At 40.5% G+C, this 21,700-nt stretch overlaps 1 protein-coding gene across 1 annotated transcript; it reads right to left on the bottom strand.

Annotated features, from left to right (window-relative positions):
* Positions 1-785: 785 nt before the first annotated feature.
* si:dkey-121b10.7 (heparan sulfate glucosamine 3-O-sulfotransferase 6) lies at positions 786-21,161 on the bottom strand. Its single transcript, XM_031727053.2, has 2 exons — positions 20,313-21,161; positions 786-2,380 (listed from the first exon to the last, which is right to left on the bottom strand). Exons 1-2 carry the CDS (start codon positions 20,783-20,785, stop codon positions 1,738-1,740), a joined length of 1,116 nt encoding a protein of 371 aa, XP_031582913.1. The 5' UTR covers positions 20,786-21,161; the 3' UTR covers positions 786-1,737.
* Between the last annotated feature and the right edge of the window lie 539 nt (positions 21,162-21,700).

Below are 21,700 nucleotides of genomic sequence, written 5' to 3'. Positions count from 1 at the left end.
TATCATGGATTGGCCTCACCAGAGCTTGAACGTCAGCATTACTGTATCAATGTGGGATCATCTTGATGGAGAACAAAACAAAAGGCCGCCGACATCCAAAGAAAAGCTTTAAATGTCCTTCAAGAAGCCCGGAGAACTATTCCTAAAGACTAGGTTAAGAAATGAAAAGAAATATTGCCTAAGAGAGATCAAACTGTGTAGAAGAATAAAGGTGATCATACCAAGTACTGACTTTCAATCAGTTGTACAAACTGTTTTTGCCTTGTATACTCTATTTTTGTTTGGATAGGCACAACAGAATGGATAGATGTCTGGCTGGATACTATATTCCCATTTATGCACTCATATATTTCAATAAAAAGCTGCACCTATTTCCCTGGTGTAGCTCAAGACTGTTTGCATAGTACTTTACAGTAGCTGTGGAAGTGGAACGGAGGCTAGCTGTGGTGTGAGATCATGACTGCTAAAGCGCCAATCTCATTTTAAAGCTACTTATTATTTCAGGATGAAATATTAAACAAATAGTCTTTACAATTTCACATCATGTAAAGGAATGGGGTCATTCCTACTTCATCTCTTGCAATAACACAACACCGATTAATTACGCGTTCTTTTCTAGTCATCACGAGTCTCGTACATCTTTTCCAGGAACCAGCAAATCATCTGCCCCGCAGATGTATGTTGTAGTCTTGGCAGCAGCAAACTCGGCCTGTCTGGAATAAATACAAAGAGTTTGATCTGAATACTTCTCAGAAATAAATTGCAAAAAATGACCCAAATGCTTGTTTCAGAACAAAATATTTAGTCAGAATTTCCAGCAGAATTTCAAATACAAAAGTTTCAGAGAAAACATCTCAACAACACTGTGCCACCTTATAAATTAAGACTTTTAGAAATACACAATTACATGTAAGTACTGTACCATGTGACAGGGTAAGTGTTAATCAAACAAAGTGGAAAAACAGTCACCGGTTTACTGACTGTAAATGTTCCTCTCCAGTCTTTAACAATGCACTCATTGCATTAATGACATAAATAACTGCAAATTTACAGCATGTAGTTGACCATGGCTGGTTTCCCTCTCTTACCTTTTTTCATCAGAACCAGCTATTTATCATCTTTGCTACATCTTGTATTTAAAAAAATGAAATGATAGTCCATAAAACAAACTTTAGACTTTTTGTAAGTGTATATAACCAGAGTTGAACTGTTATTTCTGTTGATTTAGTGTAACTATTTCCGAATGATCAACTTGTGTCTCAACCCATTTGCATTTATTATGATTGCACCATTGCGTACCATGGCTTTGTTCACCCGGCAAATCTCTTTTTCTTTTTGGTTTAACTTTGTGAACGTCTCCCATCGTCAGTGTTTTGGATAGCAATGGCAGCTTAACTTGGGGTGTCAAGTGCTTGAAATCCTGATTTAAGTAAATAGGCATTATGCTTTAGTTTGCCTTCTGCTTGTCTGTATGAGCACAAAACAAGCCATTTGCACAAGACTTTGTCGAAAATGCTTGCTAAAGTGCTTCAAAGGATTGAAGTTTTTCTAAACTTTGTTAGCATGGTTGTTATAAAGCCAGGTGAAGGCTCCTTTGTGCGTTGGCATTCAGGTATCATACCTTAAGAAATGAAAAACAAAAGGCAAGTTATGCAGAGTAGAACCTTTGGCGACAAACAATAGAACACACAATATCCCTGCCCGTGTTTAACTGTTGGTGAATAAAACTGGCAGTTTCTAAGAGCTTTGGTGAGTTGCCATTTGGTCCCAGCCAAAGTCGTGGCCAGTCATTTGGTAAAATTTAAGATTAAACGGTCTGTAGAAGTCTCTGAGCCTGAGCAGGACCTCAGAGGATATCTGTGGATGGGGCCTCCCCTTTGACTTCCCCAGGCAGCGAGGCCTGCTGCTCCCCTCGGGCTTCTTTAGGCAGGGGAAACCTTTGGTCTGGTTGAAGTAGAAGTGCTTATCTGTGACCACGCGCTTGAGCCCTAGGAAGTCCTGGACCCGGCCCATTTCACCCGCCGGGTCTGTTACAAGGCGTTCGCCGCTGACAAACAGGAAGCGCGACAGTGGAAAGTAGCGCAGCCAGTTCTCTAGGTGCTTGGCATAGATGCCGATGCGTATGGCGCTCCAAGATGTGTCGATGAGGCCTGTGGTGGCGTTACGAAAGACCAGGTTCTGAAAGGACGGAAGCCCGGGAGATTTGGACAGAGTCTGCGTGTAATCGGAAACAGCGCGCGTCACAGGGTCCCGAACCACCACGATAAGCCTGGTGTGGCGGCTCATGGAGAAGACGCGCCGAGGAGCTTCTTTGGTGATGAAGTAGCTCGGGGTTTTCTCCATGGTTATCTGGCCTTCCAGAGTACGAGGCATCAGGTTCCTGGATGAAAGAGGGGAAGAGAGAAAAAGCCATTAAACATAGTCGAAAAGCCCCCCCAAAAAACCCCACTACACTGTAGGAAATGCCAGCATGTGCGCCGTATTACTGAGAACTCACATATTAAGAGTACATATTAGAAAAATGATACATTCCCTTAATATTTCCAGTACATTCCTTTGATGATGCCTCACTTGCCTTCGAGGCTTTTCGATTTCGCTTTGTAATTAGAGGGATAAATCCGTGATTAGAGAGAGATAAACATGGCATTAGCTGCTGGCACTGATGGAGTGACCATGTGAGTTTAGTCTGGGCGGGAGCTACTGAACGGCTACTGTAGGAAAACCGCGAGGCTATGCTAACCTCAGAAAAGTAATTTCCTCATCTCATCCGCGGCCTCCTTCTAAACAAGCTCATAACCGCTGCTCTTGCTCCTGTGTTCCTCGATGATGGGAGAATGTCCGGCTGGCCTGAAGTAATAGCCACAGTGCTGTAATACCACTAGCATTTCTTACAGCACTGCTCTCACTGACATCTGGAAATCAAAACTATAGCAGCTAACTGTTACCTAGCTAACTTTCATTATCTCGTACTGCTTGCTTTGAATTGCAAACACACTTCCAGCTGTCGGTCGACTAAAACAGCTGCACGCTAACTACAAAAGCTTTCAGCAATCACGAGGCAATTCCTCCAGAAATTTAGTTTAGATTACTACTTGAGTAAAATGTTATTTTTGCAGTTTGGCCATCTTTGCTAATCAAAAACACTGCATTCACTCGTCAAGCGGGCATTTTTCAACAGCAGACACTTTGACCTGTCACATTAGGAAACCACAGGTGTTACTAATTACTGACGGCGCTCTGTCGTGGCTTTTCTCAGCAAGCCGAGACAGGACAGCAGAAAGAGCACCGCGCCGGTACCAGGGCCCCGAAACTGAAGCTGCTAAATGGAATTCAACTGTCTTTAATTTTTTATTATTTACATGTGTGCCTTTTCTGCAATGGCTAAATGTTTTTTCCAGAAAATGGGCTATTGCTGACATCCGGGAATTTGGGAACACTCTTAGAAAGAACATGGTCAGATAGTCAAGTTATTTGGACGAACACACACTTGAGGGTTTAGATAATCTACAAAAGCTCCAATATGACTCTGCTGTTGGTTTTATGCATATTTAGGCTTTATAGTCAAAGCCAGTCAAAATATGTAATTTGAAATATTATTTGAAAGTAATTTGCACCGCTGTGAAATTTAAAACGTCGGCTCGCAGTTTAAACCGAGGGTAGAAATGGCATGCGTTTGTTTTTCTCTGATAAATGGAATGAAATGCAATGTGATGAAGAAGTTCCTGTCAAGAGGCAACAAAATTAAAGTCACAGTAACTTTGCACCGCGCCCACTCTTTAACATTGAAGTACATTATGAAGTATGCTTCAGTTTCTCTGTTTTGCTCCCCATATTTCACTCCGCTCCTCTTTGCTCTCTATTTCCATTATCCCTGCTCGAGTGGACTGACCTCCTGCTCGCCATTGCTGCCACATCTTTATGACGTGACAGTTTATTTTAAAGAAGGATGCTTCAGCAGAACAAAAGCTTATGATTAGACTTACTTTGTGACTTATTTCGGCGGCGTCTAGGCACGGCAACACACTGTCCTAATGCACAGTGTCACGCTGATTTTTAGTTGTAATTTAGGCACAGTTAGCAATCACACAACATGTGTATGCCAATACAGCTGAACCATGCCAGAGCCCACCTCTTCAAGCAGGTAGTGGCACAGAAAGCTCAACCTCGCCTGAACGCAGTGAAAGAAAGTCGACTTTGCAAATGTAGATTGTGTAGAACGAAGTACGAATGAAAAAGTAACCTTAACCCCAGGCCAGTCGTCTGATGAGGCTTGGGGCATTGGTGAAATAACCTTTAGTATATCCTCTAACTTTGATGTCTAGTATTTGTCTTTGCAGGAAGCTTAAAGTAACATTTTAACCCTCCATCACCAAGTATCTCATATTTGATGCATGAATTTTTGACTTTTAAAAAATCTAAATCAATTGCATAGCACAATAGATTGAAAATAAAATATGTCGCAAATATGATACAAATTAAAACTAAATTAACTGGAAATTAATATTTGATTTATTTTTGTTTTGAGTTTTTTAGAAGGTTCAATAAACACTCCTTTTTTTTTTTTTAAATGTAACATTTATGGCAATAATTTAATGGTTCAGGGTTTACAGGGTTAAGACTGACATGATATGACCATCTTGTGACCTAAAATAAAATAATTTGTGTTGGTGCAAATGGCTTTTTGGTTCATTACCTTTGCACCAATATGCTTAACAGACTGATGTTATGCAAGTCTTTCACAAATTGCTGGGAGTTGGATTTGGACAGATTGCTTGTATTTTATCGATCAATCCATGCTATCAAACTCAAGCAAAGTAATAACTTACAAAAATAAGATCCAAACGATAAACTGGGATTGTTATTTAATTTATGGACTATTTGGGCTGTGGTGGTGTAACTGCATTTCTACATTTCAATTATACTACTGCAGCAGTTATACTTGCGGACTGCATACAGCCCAAAGGTATCCTATAATAGGGCTCACCATGTCTTCTGGTCCAATCCTGTTATTGCTTTTGGCTCTCTGCTTGTTATTATCAGTACTTGAGGTATTCTAGGCACACTTTGGCTTTAAAAAAAAAGGGCTGCCCTCTTCCTCTTGATCTTTACCCCTACTTAGATGACTCAGACTGAGAGGACATACCTCAAAAAGTTCAACAAACCCTGACCGAAGCCTGCGTTTGACTGAGAGTCTCCATAACCTGCCAGAACAGATTGTATATAAATTGGGGGGAAATGGGAGGGAAAGGAAAACCTATTTGTCTCGTGTCGTTTACTTCATTCAAATGCTACCGTAACACCAAAATGGAATCTAATAACCTCCGTTGTGAAAAATATTCTGCCAATTTTCCCTCTCCTAAAAAAACAACAAAATGCACTGGTTTGCAAAGGAGATTCAAATCGCAAGCAGGAGTTTGTGTTATAGAAATCCAAGTGGAGAAGAATGCCAGTGTTGCAACTGTGAAAGATCCCTCAGCTAATTTCCATGCTTCCCCCCTTCCCTCCTCAGCAGGCATGTGGTGGCGGTTGGGTCGGAGTCTTCGTGGTTGGTCTGCAAGTGAGGGGCTTACTGGGGCTCTGGTGTGTGGTGATGGAGACTCCATTTCTCTCTCTCTCTCCCTCTTTCTCTGATCCAACACACACACTCGGCTCCAACTCCGGCATGTCCCCTGGCATGAAACTCTGAGGGTAACACCAAATACACAACTTATGGCATTCATAAGAAATGTCTGACTTGGATTATGGGGGCTGAGGCAAAACAAAATTGTGAAATGTACAACAAATACCTAAAGGAAAAAAAAACCGATGCTATTCCCATGAGTCCTCTCTCCATTACGGCGTAGTGTAAGCTACAACCTATAGCTCAGACGTTTCTAAGCATGTCGGTCGTGAGTTTATTTCTGGTGACCACATGATATAAGTGGCAATATAGTTTTTATGGATCTGAGTCCCAGAAAAAAAGAAGCTGAAGACCTCGTTTGTATCCCAGAAAAGTTTAAGAGCTCTGCCTTTCAGAGGAAACTGCACTCTCGCATAAAGTTTGGGAAAAAGTTGTTGAAGCTTGGTTAAGAAGATGTATGACTTCATGCTGAGAGAGCACTACAGATGTGATGTTTGCTTTGAGAGTGTTGATGGGGAAGTACTGAGAAGCTCAGAGTGTTTTTGTAGAATACATGTATGTGAATGAGAGGGAGACAGGTGTAACAGTGATGATCCAAGGAGTACAAGTAATGACGGGGGATCATTTTAAATACTGGACTCAACCACACAAAGCAATGGAAAGAGCAAAAAGTAGGTGATTTGTGACAGAAGGATAGCAGCAGGAGCGACAGGGAAGGTTTACAACATGGTAGTGAGATAGTTTGGAGAAAGGGGCACTGAGAGAAAGACAGAAGTTAAAGAAGACCAGGATGGGCAAGATTAGAAATAATTACTTCTGAGGAAAAGCCTGGAGGAGGAGGAGGAGGAGGAGGAGGAGGGATGGTGGATATACTGGGCAAAGGATGCTGAATATGGAGCTGCAAAGCAGGAGGAAAAGAAGAAGAACTCTGTAGTGAAAGAGGACATGCAGAGGGTTGGTGTGACAGAGGATGTTAGGGATAGAGTGAGACGGACGCAGATGACCCATAAAGGGAGCAGCCGAAAGAAGTAGAAGAAGAAGATGCTAGTCTGGTAAATTTACTTCTCCTTATCCATCCTTGCCTACCTGTGTCACCCACTTTTTCCAATATGATTCCCAAAATCCCAACGGAAAAACATGTGGGATCAATTCAGTGAGTATTTCCAGCTGAGAAAAAGGAACAGTCGCATCCTTTAATTATCATATTTTCTGGCCCATTAATATTACTGTCATAGGAATCAGCCTGACACTGGAAACAGTGATATTAACACCATCGATACCCCCTCCCCCCTTTTTTTAATTGTATTTTTCTGAGTTTCCAGCATGTTTGAGCTATTTCGTGAGTGTGCTGCAGCACTAAATGGATGTTTAATTTCAGTCAGGCTAATGAAAGCCACAGTAACCTGTTTGAGGCACAGAGGGGCTTCTATTGACGTCGTGTTTACATTTTCAGGCCACACAATGATGGAACACAGGGTGGGGGGAGGAAAAGGGCTGCCGGTAAGGGTGGATTACAGCCGAGAGGAGATAGAAGAAGATGAAGAAGATGAAGAAGATGAAGAAGAAGAAGAAGAAGAAGAAGATGAAGATCAGCGACTGTGAGTCTAAAAAAACAAAAGGCGAGAGCCACAGATGGAGAGAAGAAAAGCAGCAGCGAGAAAGCACAAAACAGGGGCATCTCATCTAATCTCCCATTATCTCATGAAGATGAGAAAAAAAGCAAAATGTTTGTTCTTTTTATCTGATCACAACTGGTGTGTGTGTGAAATGGTGCCAGAGAGAGTTTAGGGCGACCTAGCAACCTGATGTTTGTTTTCATCACACCTCTCCCATCAGCATCTGGAGCAGGAATGCGGTTTGGTCCGAAAGTATGCTGATGTGCGTTTATCTGTGCATACAAATGCATCCAGGCACACACACTCTCTCTTTCTCACACACACACACATTTAGCTTGTGGTCTGTGTGGGTGGGCTGAGGTTTATTAGAGACTGTTTAAATGGCTGCAAACTTGTGGGCTTCTATTTATCAACAGAAAATGAGGACACATTAGTTTAGTAGTTTGTGCTGTCCTCAAAGGCAAGAGAAAAGCAGGGGCTACTTGACAAACAGATTATCTGAAAAAATATTTTTCAGCCACCCCGATTAATCGGAAAAAAATGAATAATTTCTGCAAGAACACCAGAGAGAGCTGAGGAAAAAACAGAAAAGAAAACCAAATAGAAAACAAGCCAAACCCGACTCTGCAAAATCCAGATGAGAAGCACACTTAGTTGACTTTCTGCTATACGACAGCAGCTATATATCAAAGCTAGATAATACTGACATATCTGCGAGATTAGTTGCTTTGCTTGCCACTGATGTTCGGATTTTTCTTTACGCAATGCTAAGTCGCTTAATCGAATGGAGAAAAAGAAGCAGTAAACCGAGCTCAGCAGGGTCACTGTGTCTGTTTTTGACTGAACATTTGATCTGACTGTAGAGGCGTCTTACTCATTTCACACACCACGCTCAGTCGGCCTGTCACAAGATGTACTACTCCATCTGTGGCAGTATGTTTTCTGTAGCTCTAGTGGAGGTTTCTAAAAGTTTTTAAATGCCTCAGTGCAACCTCCACCCCCCGAGGGTTGGATTTTGATGAATGGAGGATAAAGTTTTTCTACAGTTTGATCATTACGGAATATAAGGCGGGACTTCTCGTAGCTAACGCTACAGAGTTTGATCTTCTTTTATAAAAGCAAAAGGAAAATATCCCATGTACCAATTGATATATCTATTTTCTTTCTAATACCACAACACAGCTTTGGTGCAGCAAAGATCATGCACATTCCTACCACTTTTTGCAACCTGAACGCCATATTTGTTTTTAAAAAAGCGGTTTGGTAAGGTAAGGTACTGTGAATGCCTATTATCGCTTTTCCAGTGGTAAGCACATTCCCCGGCCATTTCCATTTCTGTTTGTGCACAACCCATCTTGCTCTGTCTGCCTTCTCCTTACACACACATATATAAACACAGCGCACACATGTGCACACAGTAACCATCTGAACATGCCCTCCACAGGATGGACCCACATCTGGGAGCAATGAAGTTCTTAGTTTGTGTGCGCGTGTTGGATGTGTGTGCGCATGGCGGAGATGAGGGAAGTGTTTCTGGTTTAGGAAGTTTCCCTCTGGTCCCAGGGTTCGGAGCTCTGAAAGCTGTGATCCATACAGGCTCTGCCGGGCCTGAGGCCAGATCCCCGGACCCTCTTAATCCCCACCAGCCTGCGCTGCACGGAAATGGACTCTTCCACCCCGAAGGTCAGGGGCAGATGGTTGCGTTTCACGGAGCGAGACCACCGGGGATCACGGAGATCATGTAATGCAACATGTCATCACGAGCAGACTTCTCTCTCGTTTCCTTGCGTTTCCTTTCTCTATCTCCCCCATTTTTTCTCGCCTCACCTCCTTTCTTCCACTCCTGATCCCCCCCCTTTTTTTTAGCAACTTCAAAGCTTCCCCTTGGCCTCTACTGTATCCTTCAAAGTGAGAATGTTATGAATGCATTTGACATGTGTGAAGGGATTTTAAAACACACTGACATCCTCAAACCACTACAGAGGGACGTCTGAAGACGGATACAGTTAGCCTGCGTGTGTTCAAAGATCTGTAAAAGCTGCTGCGTGGAGGGAGAGGGTTGTCATTACTGTCGGCAAATACAGGGCTGAGAAGTTTCTGTGGGCTGATTAGAAGTCAGCAGGGACTGTAAGCAACTCAATAAAAGGGGAGCTAAAGTAGTGCTTCACTTTGTGTCTGTTGGAGTCGGGCCATTGCGTTAGTTGGATGATGTTTTTGGCCGCTGATCTTTATTTAAATGTACCCAATGCCTTGTATAAATACAAAAAATCTTGCACATCTTCTCCTTTACATAGGTATTTAAATTTCTTCATGTTTGGCTGCCAAAAATAGATTTCATCAATAATAATAATAACAAAAGGAAACTGTATGTGGGATTCTTGTGTGTCTAAGTGCAATTTTTTTTTAATTTAAAGAACGACACCCTAAAGGGTTTACGTTCATTAAAAATGTAAGACCTTTAAAATATTCCAGACAGTGATATTTAAATTTATATTACATTTTGTTAATACTTCCCAGCAGTATGTAAGAATTCCTAGCATTAAAAATTAATTGACGGGCTGACTATGATCAGACGATGAGCTTCCAAGTTAAAATAGCTTAAAAAAGCTTTAGTATGCAGTATTGGTAAGAAGTGGTCAAAAAGCACTTACAAACCAATGCAAAACTAGCTAAAGTTACCGTCTCTGTTAGGACCTATAAGAATTTACGCCTGCTTACTGGACGCGCATTCAGTGTTTTTAATGCTTCTTGGACATCTGTGCTATGTTATAGGTTGGCACAAGAGTCTTACACAATATCTGTGTGACATAAATCCAGATCATGTTACGCTCCCTTCAGTTGTGTACGTGTGTGTTTTTGTGTGTGTGTGGCAGACTATTACACGCTCTGGAGGTTGCTGTCTGGCTGACGCACCAGGGTGGCGATGAGTATTTTTACCGAGGAGGTTTGCATCACTGGGGTAGGTCGGTAGGAAAGAGCTGAAGAATGCGTCTAGCTGAGGGGAAAAATAGAGGCGTAACAGTTAATAGACACATCTCAAGGCCCGAGAGCGGTGAGTGAGCGAGTGAGCGAGGAGCGGTCAGAGTTTCCCCTGAAAAAAGATCAGAGCAGATAATGAAAGAGGAAGCTCGGCGTGGTTTTGTTGTCAAACGTATGTGTGAATTTCAATAAAACCACTAAGCTGTAGCATTCGGTGGAAACCGACTACACTGAATAAATGTGTTTTATATTGAACTTCTGGCTTTTTATAACACATTATATTTTTTGGGGAGTAGCTTAACATTTTGGAAAATACTACACTCGTAAATCTCTTAAAGAAGACAGAATGAAGATCAGGAAGAAAGGATGTGATGATAAGATCTTTCTGATAACAGAACAGCCCGTAATGACAGAAAGCACTAAAGTACGGAAACCCTCATGAGTGTCTGGGCGTGTGAGTCTACTTTTTTGTGCCCATACAAGTGAGTTTAAATAACTGTGTGTGTGTTTGCACGTGCATGTCACTTCCCCTGATTGCTCCCACCCTGCTTGACTTATCAAATGGGAAAATCTACTGTTGTGCTCCTGCCGGGGCCCACAGCAGCCCACTTGTGGGGCTTTATCTCCGAGCAGCTAGCTAGGGGGCCTTTAAGGGGCCCCGCCCTGCCTTTCCCCATCTCCCGAACGCAGGATGAATACGGCCAGATAGAGTGGGTGGAGAAAGCGAGGGACTCTTCCACTTCCTGCCTTCTCGAATGTAACCCCGGTGATGTCACAATGTCACGATCTCACCGACATCACAGGACGCTGCGGTTATATAATTAGGCTGGCAGTAAGATGTCAACACTTGGGAATGCATGTGAGCATGAGAGAAGTTTCTCTGGAACTTTTTTTTTTTTTTAATGGAATAAGCAAATACTCAATGAACTCCCCTAACGCCACTCATATGTGAATGTTTGCTACTTTAACAAAGAATATCCAGAGGAAGAGGACACAAATACACGACTCAAGAGCAAGAGCGAACCAAATTGTGTAGAAACATGAGAAAAAAAGAAAAGACGAACGCTACAAGAGGGAAAAAAAGAAACTGCTGGAAAATTTGAGTGTAATGAGAACCAGATGAGTGAGCAAGTGGGAGGCGGGAACAGGTGTGGTACATTAAACACAGGTGATACTAATGCAACTGAGGGTGGGGCAGAAAAATCACACTAGAGGGAAGTCAAAGATAGAAAGTAGAAATCACTAATGTATAACAAAAAATAAAACAAAACAACAACCAAAAAAAGCAGACTTTGGTGTTATTATTATGTTATTACTATGTTACCTATACTATGTATATATATATATATATTCATATTATTATTATTTTTCTTGACTGATGTGCACTGTTTGGCCTATTGACTGAATGACAATAATTCAATCAAACAGTGCACGTCTACAGTTCATGAATGAGCCTGTTTCGGACATAATAATGAATATGAGCATTTCTAGTCACTATGTTCACTATAAAATTAATGAAAACATTTGATATAAATATATTAAAACCATACGGCAAAATGTATATCATTTTACAGCTTGACAAATCTATAATAACAGTAATTATAATTTTATACCACAAATATGACCCATTATAGCAAACAGATAAATTGCTGTTTATTGCCTTTTGACTTGCTGTTAGTTTGCCCTTCGGTCCAGTTAGTCCAGTTAAATATTAAACATGTGCAAAGAGGTACATGCGGTAATGTTTACCCTTCCCTTTGACCGTGCACTAGCACCAGGGAACACACGCTTCCACTAATTAAACAGCTCCTCTAAATGAGTACATACACATGTGGGACAAACACACCTCGGCAACGCTATAATTGACTCAATATGGACTTTTGCTTGCCTGGCAACTCCCCAGGTCCCGACCAATAAGAACACTCGATACTGTACGATCGTGGAAACCCACTTCCGAGCAGTTGCAGCCTTCATCCCTGTGGTTTCTCAGCTCATTGTTAGCACTGTCTTAAGCTGAAAAACGGAAATCACTGCTGGCAGAGACTGGGCTTTTACAACTGGAAAACATCCTTGCAGCGGTCTGCCATTAGTAGCATCTATCAGGCTCTTAGCAAGCTTTGGCTACATTTGTCCAGACATCAAACATTCAGGACACAGAAGGCTTTTGGATGTACATGAAGCAGAAGCTGGTGTTGGTTTCCAGATTTCCACCCATCACCGTGTCTTGTTTGATGTTTTGCTTGTCCTCAAATTCAGCTCTAGCTCTCTCTGCCAGAGTTTCAGGCATAATTAACCTAATTTCCTCTCAAAACCCACACAGGCATCACTAACAATCAACCAGTTATTCTAAGTTGGTTAGTTCCAGCATAGGGGAGTTTTCTAGGAAGGTTTTGTAGCAGACAAAGAAAGGTGTGTTTCTCTGTGGGATTCTCAGAGTGGCTGCAGGTTCTCACGACCCACCCACCCCCAAGCCCGTCAGGCAGTCAGACATTAAACAGAGATGGACACCAATGAGAGGTCAGCAGCCACGCACAAATACACACACAGTCAATAATTACCTGACTCTCCAGAGAGAGCATTTGTGGCAAATTTGGTGTGGATTTGTGGATTAACATTAACTATGAATGAAAAGCAGGAAACATCGTATAGGAAGCAGAATTAAAAGGAGATTTAAATTCCTGAGCTTTTATAGATTGTGGAGCTGACTAAAAATGATCCCCAGAAGATGGCAAATATATAAAACAATATAAAGACATTTTAAATATTTTTCTGTTGTTTTTAGAACAAGCATTTAGAACATTTAGAATTCAAACTGTTTTAGTAACTATTACTAAATATTAGAGTTGTTAAACATAAATGTATAAAATAAAAAATAATTTAAAAAAATAAAATAATTAAAATAAAATAAATACAAAAAATCTATAATTGAAAATATATAAAATTAAAAATATAATAAAAAATATATAAACATTAGAGTAAGTTGTAGACATAATTCACCAGTTTGTGGTTAGTAAAAGTACCACATTTTTGACATAATGTCAATTGAAAAAAATTAAGGATTTATTAATCACGGTTAAATTAATATTAATGTTGCATAATTAACATGGGCAATGTACTGGAGTTAAAAATATTCATTTATAAGGGATATAAAACGGTACTTATATCCCAGAACTGTACACAACTTCAAATTTGCTTACCATAGTTCCTCAAATATGAGTAAATATGGCCAAGAGCTACAGGTCAAAATGAGCCTGTGACTCACTCTGGTATATTTAAAGTAATGTCCATCAATGTAAATTAGGGTTGTTAAAAAAAAGTAGACAGTTAGCACAGGAGTTTCTGATAATGGCCAGAGGTGTGGTCGACATGATCAAATAAAGGTCTCAAATAAGCAATAATAAGCTGTTTGTCTTGTATGTTTACCCTCCTTTTGTTCATGCAGAGTTCATCAACGTTCACATTAGATTAGCAAAGCTGTGACACCATAAGTGCAGTGGGTAGCTGCTGGCCTATGAGTGAGTGGAGCATATAAGTATAATAGGTGCTTAGTTAAGTGAAATAAATGTGTTAGTTTTGTTTCTCTCCTCACACCTCTTTCATTTCCTCTTTTTCATTTATGAGTAAGCTACGTCTGCAGATCTTGCACTATTTTTAACCCCTCCCATCTTTCCTCATGCCGGCTCATTTAATATAAAAAGACTAATAACAGTGTAAAGGGGGGAAAAATAAAGCAAGAGGTTTGGTGGAAATGAAGGCAAATGATGTGATGAAAAGAAGGTGAAGGAGGTAGAAATAGGATTATTATTTTGTTGTCTGTGGCAGCTCATCAGTCATCCTGATCTCACAGGTCTCCTGCAGCCTCGTCTGCAGATTTCAATGAGTTTGCGACTGAAGAACAAGAGCGACGCCCCTCTTCTTTGAGTCTTACTAAAAATGCACATACTCAGCACAGCAGTTTGGAATTAAAATCCCAAACAGAAGAATTAAAAACCAGTTTGGGTGATGAACAACACAAACTTTCTCTTTCTGTAACTGTGATTGAAATGTGGTAAGTTTCATACTTTCCCCAGTGATCCTTTCATTGTTCATCTCTCACCAGTCATCTGTTTCTATTAAATTTGACTGGATGAAAATGGCGTGCTGGCGGGGGGAAAGGTCGAACCGTGACGAGCTGTCAAAAAACTGATGACAGGGCTACATCAGGCCTTTTTTTTGACCAAGTAAAAATCCATACCTCCTCCAGAACAAGTCTAGTTTGATTGAGTCACATTTAATTACAGCACTTAAGCTTTTCCAGCTGAATTTCATACTCGTTCTGATAATAACATCTCTCTATATATAGGTAAATAATCTCATGTGTGTCAGTTCTGACAGACATGTTGGATGATGCTACTAATGTTAATGGTTTGAACCCACTTGTTTATTCTTATAGTGATACAGCTTCAAACGTCCAAAGCACTGAACCCTGTCTTCCAAGGAAAGCTCCCTTTCTTTCTTTGCATTTCCTATTTTTCTGAATTCTTTATTGAAAGTGCCTTTTTCCCTCCCAGTCCTCTTTTAGTCTAAAAAACACTCCGTAACATGCAGCTTCCAAGAATGTGAGTACTGAGAAATTCAACCAGAGAATCCCATGTGATTGGTAGAGTGCCCTAACAGGAAATACAACCTGGACATTACTGTCTAGGCGGCGCATCTAACCCTCAGCTGAATTATACAACACGCTCCTTTGGTTTTACGACGAGAAAACGAAATGAGTCGATAACGAAAAAGAAAGAAAAGTAGTGACTGTGAGGAGGCATAAAGAGAACGAGGCTCTAAAAGGAGTGAGAGCGTGTCCGGTGGCTTTACATTACACAGTTTGAGTGACCTGAACAAGCCAATAAATCCACTCCATCAACACTCAGACTGTGGGGCATAAATGTCAGCCACGGATGGGAGTACGAGCTTCTTGTCAACAAGATGGAATATTCAGAAGTTAATTCATTTCTGCTGCAACAGCATGATAAAGGCAGAGAGGAGGAAATCGATAGGAAGAACGTATTTTAGGTGATCAATATGGGGAAATGACATTTTTATCTGTGAGATATTTATAGCGTCAAGAAATGGTGGGGAGAAGAAGAAGAAGAAGAAGAAGAAGAAAGTGGATGGAGATCAGGTATACAGCTGAAGCAGTGTGAATGAATCCAAGCTCACACACATGCTCACACTCACTCATTGCACACCATGGCTGTCTGAACCCTCATTCCCCACCACAAAGCCACAGAATCGTTTCCAGTAGATGGTAAAGCCAAGGCTTTTCCACATATAAGCATTTTTTCTGAAACAATTTGCCAAATGCTTCCTTTAAGGATGTCCATGTGTTTTACTTGGTTACCAGCTGAAGACAGGGCCATGGCTCTCTGAGCTCAAAGACACTTTGAAATGAAGAGCTCTGTCAGAGAATACTAAGTGATACTTTCCAGCACAATTTCAGATGATTTTGTTGGCTTCATATGCTACGGTTCTGTTTCAAATTGATATATCTGAATCACTAGGTACTTAGGCTGTAATTACACTTAATTAATCATATATTTTTATTACAAAAATAGATTAGATTTGGAATTATGGAAAAGGAAGAAAAGCAGGAAAATCGAAGGAAGGAGGGAAAAAGAAGATATTAGTAGAGTGCGACAAATTTGGCATTTTTGAGACAGATATATTACATATATTTGGCAATTTAAGTATCTGATATTCTGATATATCTGTGAATATTTCTTTTGAAACATCAAACATAAAAAGATTTTCCCAAAGTTGTTTAGGGTGTTCTAAACACAATGGCCAACAAGGAATTTGAAAAGTGCCCTCTGGTGGACAAACTATACAATGTCAACGCTCAAAACATGGCTGAAGGGTGTTTCTCTCGTCTTTTCTTTACTTATTAAAATGTAATTTATCGGCTGTTATAAAACCAGTTGGCAAATTAGCAAATAGCTAATAATGGCTGATAAGATAAGCTCCAGATACTACAGTAAATTTACTTTTTATACAGACCATAATATAGGCTCACTTTTTCAACCATTAGCAAAAACCTTTAGACGCGTTAGTCATTCCATCTGTTTATCCAATAATTTTTGATATTGTTTATCTTTTCAGTTATTTACTTATTTCTAGTACCAATAAACTTGTATCAAATGTTATGTATTATTTTTTTCTTGCATTTTATCATTTTAACTATTTATTTATTTTTTTACCTGGATATAATAGTTACAATAATTTATCCATTAGTTATCTAGCCTTTTTGCTACTTAGCTAACCTGTATCCAATTTTGCATGATGTTGAGTAAATAAATTAAAAATAATTTTTTAACCTAATATTAATTTTACTAATATTACTTTTAGCTACTTAGCTTAGCATTACCAATCATCCTTTATTCAGAGGCATTAATCCCACAAAGTTCTGATGCATTATGTAGCATCTATTATATGTGATTCTACTTATTTATTATTTCCACAATGTGTTTAAATCACAATTTTTATAGCCTCTTTTTCTCCCACCCACCTCCCCAATACTTGAGTAACTCTATGGTATAACATGTACTGCCTCCAGTTGTAAGTAATGTATGATCTAAGCCTTGTTTGGAGTCACTGGACTACTTCCACATCCTTTGATCATCTATCTGTCTCATATAAAATAAAAAAAGTAGATACAAAAGTCAGTGCTTGTCTGTAAGTCAGAGGACTACATAGCCCTTGGGCACAATAAGTGTCCCCTGTTGCACTCAGGTGTAGGATGACTGCAATTCTCATCGAGGATCAGTGCTACGTGGCGAGGCGGTGGCTGGGTGGGAGGGGTGTTGACTAATGCTCGATAAGGCCTTGTTTAACTGCAGCTAGGAGCCTAATTCATCTCAGCCCCTTCATACGTCCCTGAGCTGTCCACGTTAATGCCTGACCTGTCATTACACCGGTCCAATTCGCGCAGTGTTGACAAGAGCTGTCAGCGGATTAGGATGGAGCAAAAACACACATTTCATTATATCTTCAAAGGAGAAAAGAAAAGAGAGACAAAAAAACAGAGACGTTTTACATCACATCTGTGTTAATAAGAACAGGGGTAAGGTCACTTTCCTATCAACAGAATGTATAAAGAACATGTAAAGGTCACTGATCTCTCCACATTTAATCCTGTTAGGTCTTGCTTTGTCATCACTGACACCGGCAAATGGCCTACAAATCGTGACATTTACATTTTCTTTTCTTTTCTTTTTTTTTACATCTCTTACGCAGCAATGTGCATTTAAAAATAGCTTCTTAGCAAACAGACCGCAGCCAGTAATGCTAAAGAAAGAAGATTTTTTAAAAGATAGTCAGCAAACACAGCATAGATGTAACGGCAGCACTAATCCACCTGATTAGTCTAGTTTTGCACCTCACTTAGCTCATGGCTTTGGTAACATCTGAGAGGGAAAAGACATTAAAAAACAAACAAAAAAGGTTTCACCTTCACCTTTAAATCAAAATGCAAGCTTGAGGTTTTCATCAGGGTTACTTTGTATCTTTTTCACTTTAGCAATTAATTAACTGATTTAAAATAAATAGAAAAATCTGAAATGAAATCTGCATTTAATTATAATTTAGAGGTTACGGAGAATGGGTGGATAAAACAATTAATTTCAAAGCCCAACTTTTGGATTCCAGGAAAAATAAGATGATGAACTAATTGATTACTAAGTAACTATATTACATATTAAATAAAAATAACATAAACAGTGTTCCACTGTTAATGAGCTAAAAATTCCAGTTTGTTTCTTTAACAGTTAATTTAGCATTTTTTGTATTACCCATCTATTGCTGATTCTATTCACAGTGATCCCCTGTTTGTGTTTGTGATTCTCAGACATACTTATCAAATATAGAAATAGAATAGCCATTTCAGTACTCAGTCAGCTCTCTCTTTATCTGTTCTCCGTTCGTAATCTAGATTTGTAAGATAAGATCACAGCTGCTATTTAAATTTACAGATACCACCTTTTGCCACCTAACCATTAAACAGGCTGTATTTATTTTTGGGTGTATGTGAGTCTGCTGGACCAGCACCTGACAAAAAGAAACACCTGTTGGCACGGAGAGCAAATCTGTTAAGATAAAACTGCAATAAAAACACAGCTCACTCACTCCTAGATTTTTAATGCACTCTGCCAATAAAAGTGTCACTTACTCTGGTGTGCGCTGGAATTTTTATTGTCTAATTAAAGGTTTTATGGGATTGAACTAGTCCATTTCTGTGCTGTGCTGTAATTGTACCAAAGTTCAGCATCACTGATGGTAAACTTATCTTCAGATCTTAAACTGAAACTGCCCCGAGAAGCATTTCTCACATAAAAACATCTCGCATCTTTCATCTTTCTCTTTGTTATCATGCATGCACCGTGCATTTAGCAGGAAATCCCCAGCCTCTTCCGCATCTCGTGCATGCATACTTTGATCTCTGATGGCACTCAGCAGTTATACACCCTTCCAGCGAACAGCTGATTACCTGTCGTGTATTGACGACATCTTTCTCTCTTGTTTTTTCACCCTTCATTTTTTTCCTGCCACCCCTCCACATTCACCTCTACCCTTTCCACATCTCTTCATCAAACTGTCATTTACTCTGCCGATCCTCTGTAATGGCTCTCATCTTTCCTCCTCCGCACACTAACTCACACTTTTTCTGTCTTCTACAAATTTGAGGTGATCTGTAACTTCCATCTATGTTGTTAAAAGACAGTAAAAAAGATAAATGTTAACATTTTTCTCTGGAGCGTGCTATCATTAAAAAAAAAACCTGCTTCAGTGGTTCAGTAGAAAGAGTAACTTGTACCGAAAGAAATATGTCCTTTAAAATCTGGGTCACCATCAGATCAACGACACCACCAGCATCCACAATAACCCGCCCTCTCTCTGTGTGATCAGAGGCTGATAGTGACGAAGGCTCTCAGGGGACCAGCATGGACACTTAGCGAGGCGGTGTGTCAGCTCACTAAACAGCAATTTATTGGCAGGGGACTGAATACGCTGCCATCCTTGCAAGCTATCAGCAGAGCATCTTATTGGTGCTGAGAGATATTAATGAAGAGAGAAAAGGTGAGGAAAGGGGTTAGAAGAGCTCAGCTCTCCTCTTTCACTACAGCCTGGACTAAAAGAGACTTTATTTGCACTAATAAGGAGGGAGTGTGTTGAATTTGTTGTGTTATTGTTACATCATGTACCAGGCAGTCCTATTTCAATATTTACTGCCACAAGGAAGAGACACAAATACACATTTTCAGTATGTGAGTCCCCTTGGGATATATCACCTTTATTTCAAATGTGGCCTCAGCCTGAGAGACATACATACATATATATATATATATATATATATATATATATATATATATATATATATATATATATATATAATTTAAAATCCTCCCACTGAAGCAGTTATTGATGTTTATTTCTTTGCTGATTGAAGGCAAAACAGATTCCAAAGGAACGAAATGAGCTCAGCTTTTTTCCCCTTCTTCTTCTTTTGATTTAACATCTGCCTAATCAGGCGTCTGCCACATCAGACTGCTCTGACAAGCTGCATTAAAACCGCAGCTACTGAAGATAAAAGCCATATCTGGTTCAAGTTTCCATGACAGAGCAATCCAATATAATCCGGAGGGGAGCACAGATAGTACAGGCCCCTACAGAGGGGCTCGATTTTTAATTCCCCCACATGACCTGTTGTGAATACACCACTGCCGTATTTAAATGTCTTTTATGAAGCTGAATATTTCATAAAATACATGTTTGCGTTTTTAAAATACGAATTCGTGGGGAAAATGTGTCCGTGAACCAACATTATTAAGGAAGCATAAATGGTGTATTCACATTTACGTAAAGAAAGAGAAAGACTGTTTTTAAACTGATATTCCGGAAGTTTGAAGTCACCACAAACAGAAAGACTTCTTGATTCTTTTAAGGTCAGTATCGGTTTGCCCATTTTTCTGTTTGAGGACTGCTGGAAGGAAACTCGTGATTTTTATTAAAGATTTCACAAGTCCTTCAATAAAAAAATAAAAACGCAAACAAAGTAAACACGCCTTTACCTGTACCATTCCAGTCCCTTCTCGTAGAAGCGATCGAAGAAGTGCGGCTCAGCGCCCACGGCTCGCACGTCTGGATGGATGCGCAAAAACTCCAGGAGAGCCCGAGTGCCACCTTTCTTCACCCCGATGATGATGGCCTGAGGGAATTTTTTGCTGCCAAAATTATTGGCTATAGAAATATTGTTGGACGGAGGATCGCTGTTTGTCAAGTCCGACAGCTGTTCCCGGACAAACGAGACCGGAGAGGCGTTATACGCGCCGAGCTGCTCCGTTTCTTGTCCATCTTTAAGGATAATTTTGGTTTGGAGATTACTTCGCTGGTCATACACGGGTCTGGGCAGGGATTCGCAGTAACCGTTGAGGCAGTAAAAGAGGTAAATGAAGAGAATAATCATGGTAAAGAAGACAGGCAGCTTGGAGTGCACCTTCAGGTGTCCAAAGTTGAACGCAGCTCTCCATTTACTACATCCCATGGGTCGCAATCCTGAGCACGGGGACACGACGCAGGAAACATGCCATATCAGGGGGGCTGGATACTAAAGTCAGTCAAAGTGACAGCAGCTTAAAAAGCGCCTGTTTTGTGCCACAATTCCAAGTGGCGCAAAACTTGTCCACCGCGCATCCAAAAGCTCCACATGTTCCTTATTATCCCTCTCACCCCCCGTGACTGTCCCTGAATCCTGCAGTCATCAAAACAAAACAAACAAACAAAACAAAGTTTCTTTAACAACTGGAGCAAAAATCCACAAAATAAAAATGCAGATTCAGCAGGCTGAAAAAAATCAGCCGCACAGCTCTCCGTGTCTTCTGTGCGCCCCTGCGGCTCCCTGGCAGCGGCTGTGTAGGAAACCCTCAGCGATCCTTTCCGTGTGACTGCCAAATCCACGCCCTGTTTATCAAGCGCACGCCCCCTTCCAATCCTCAGCTCGTGCCACGCTGAAAAATACAACGAAAAATAATTACGCGGGCACGACGCGTCCCCTCTCCTCTCCGAAGTGACAGAGAGGAGAAAACGCTCATATCGCGTTATTTTGAAAGCAATTTTAGAGAAATATGGTAGTTAGTTTAATTGTATTTAATGCACCGGGAGAGGAGAAAACGTCTGGGAAATGATGAAGAGGGGATATTAGTTTTTTGAAAGTAATTTCCTTTCATTTCCCCTTTAAGTCACCACATCCACTGCTGAACTCTCCGCATACAGGAAAACCACGCACTGAGCTCCAGGTAACCGGTCGCTTTGAGCAGCTCTGTATAGCCAACTAGCGGCCACCTGCTGCCTGCTATAGTTGGCCTGCCGGACCACACACACCAGTGGTGCCAGCCATGACACACACACACACATTTAACCTTGTCACCCCTGGCTAACTGTAACAAACAGGTGTCATCAA

The sequence above is a fragment of the Oreochromis aureus genome, linkage group 8 (genome assembly GCF_013358895.1).
Source record: "Oreochromis aureus strain Israel breed Guangdong linkage group 8, ZZ_aureus, whole genome shotgun sequence".
Lineage (NCBI taxonomy): Eukaryota > Metazoa > Chordata > Actinopteri > Cichliformes > Cichlidae > Oreochromis > Oreochromis aureus.
This window is presented reverse-complemented; position numbering and strand designations above follow the sequence as displayed.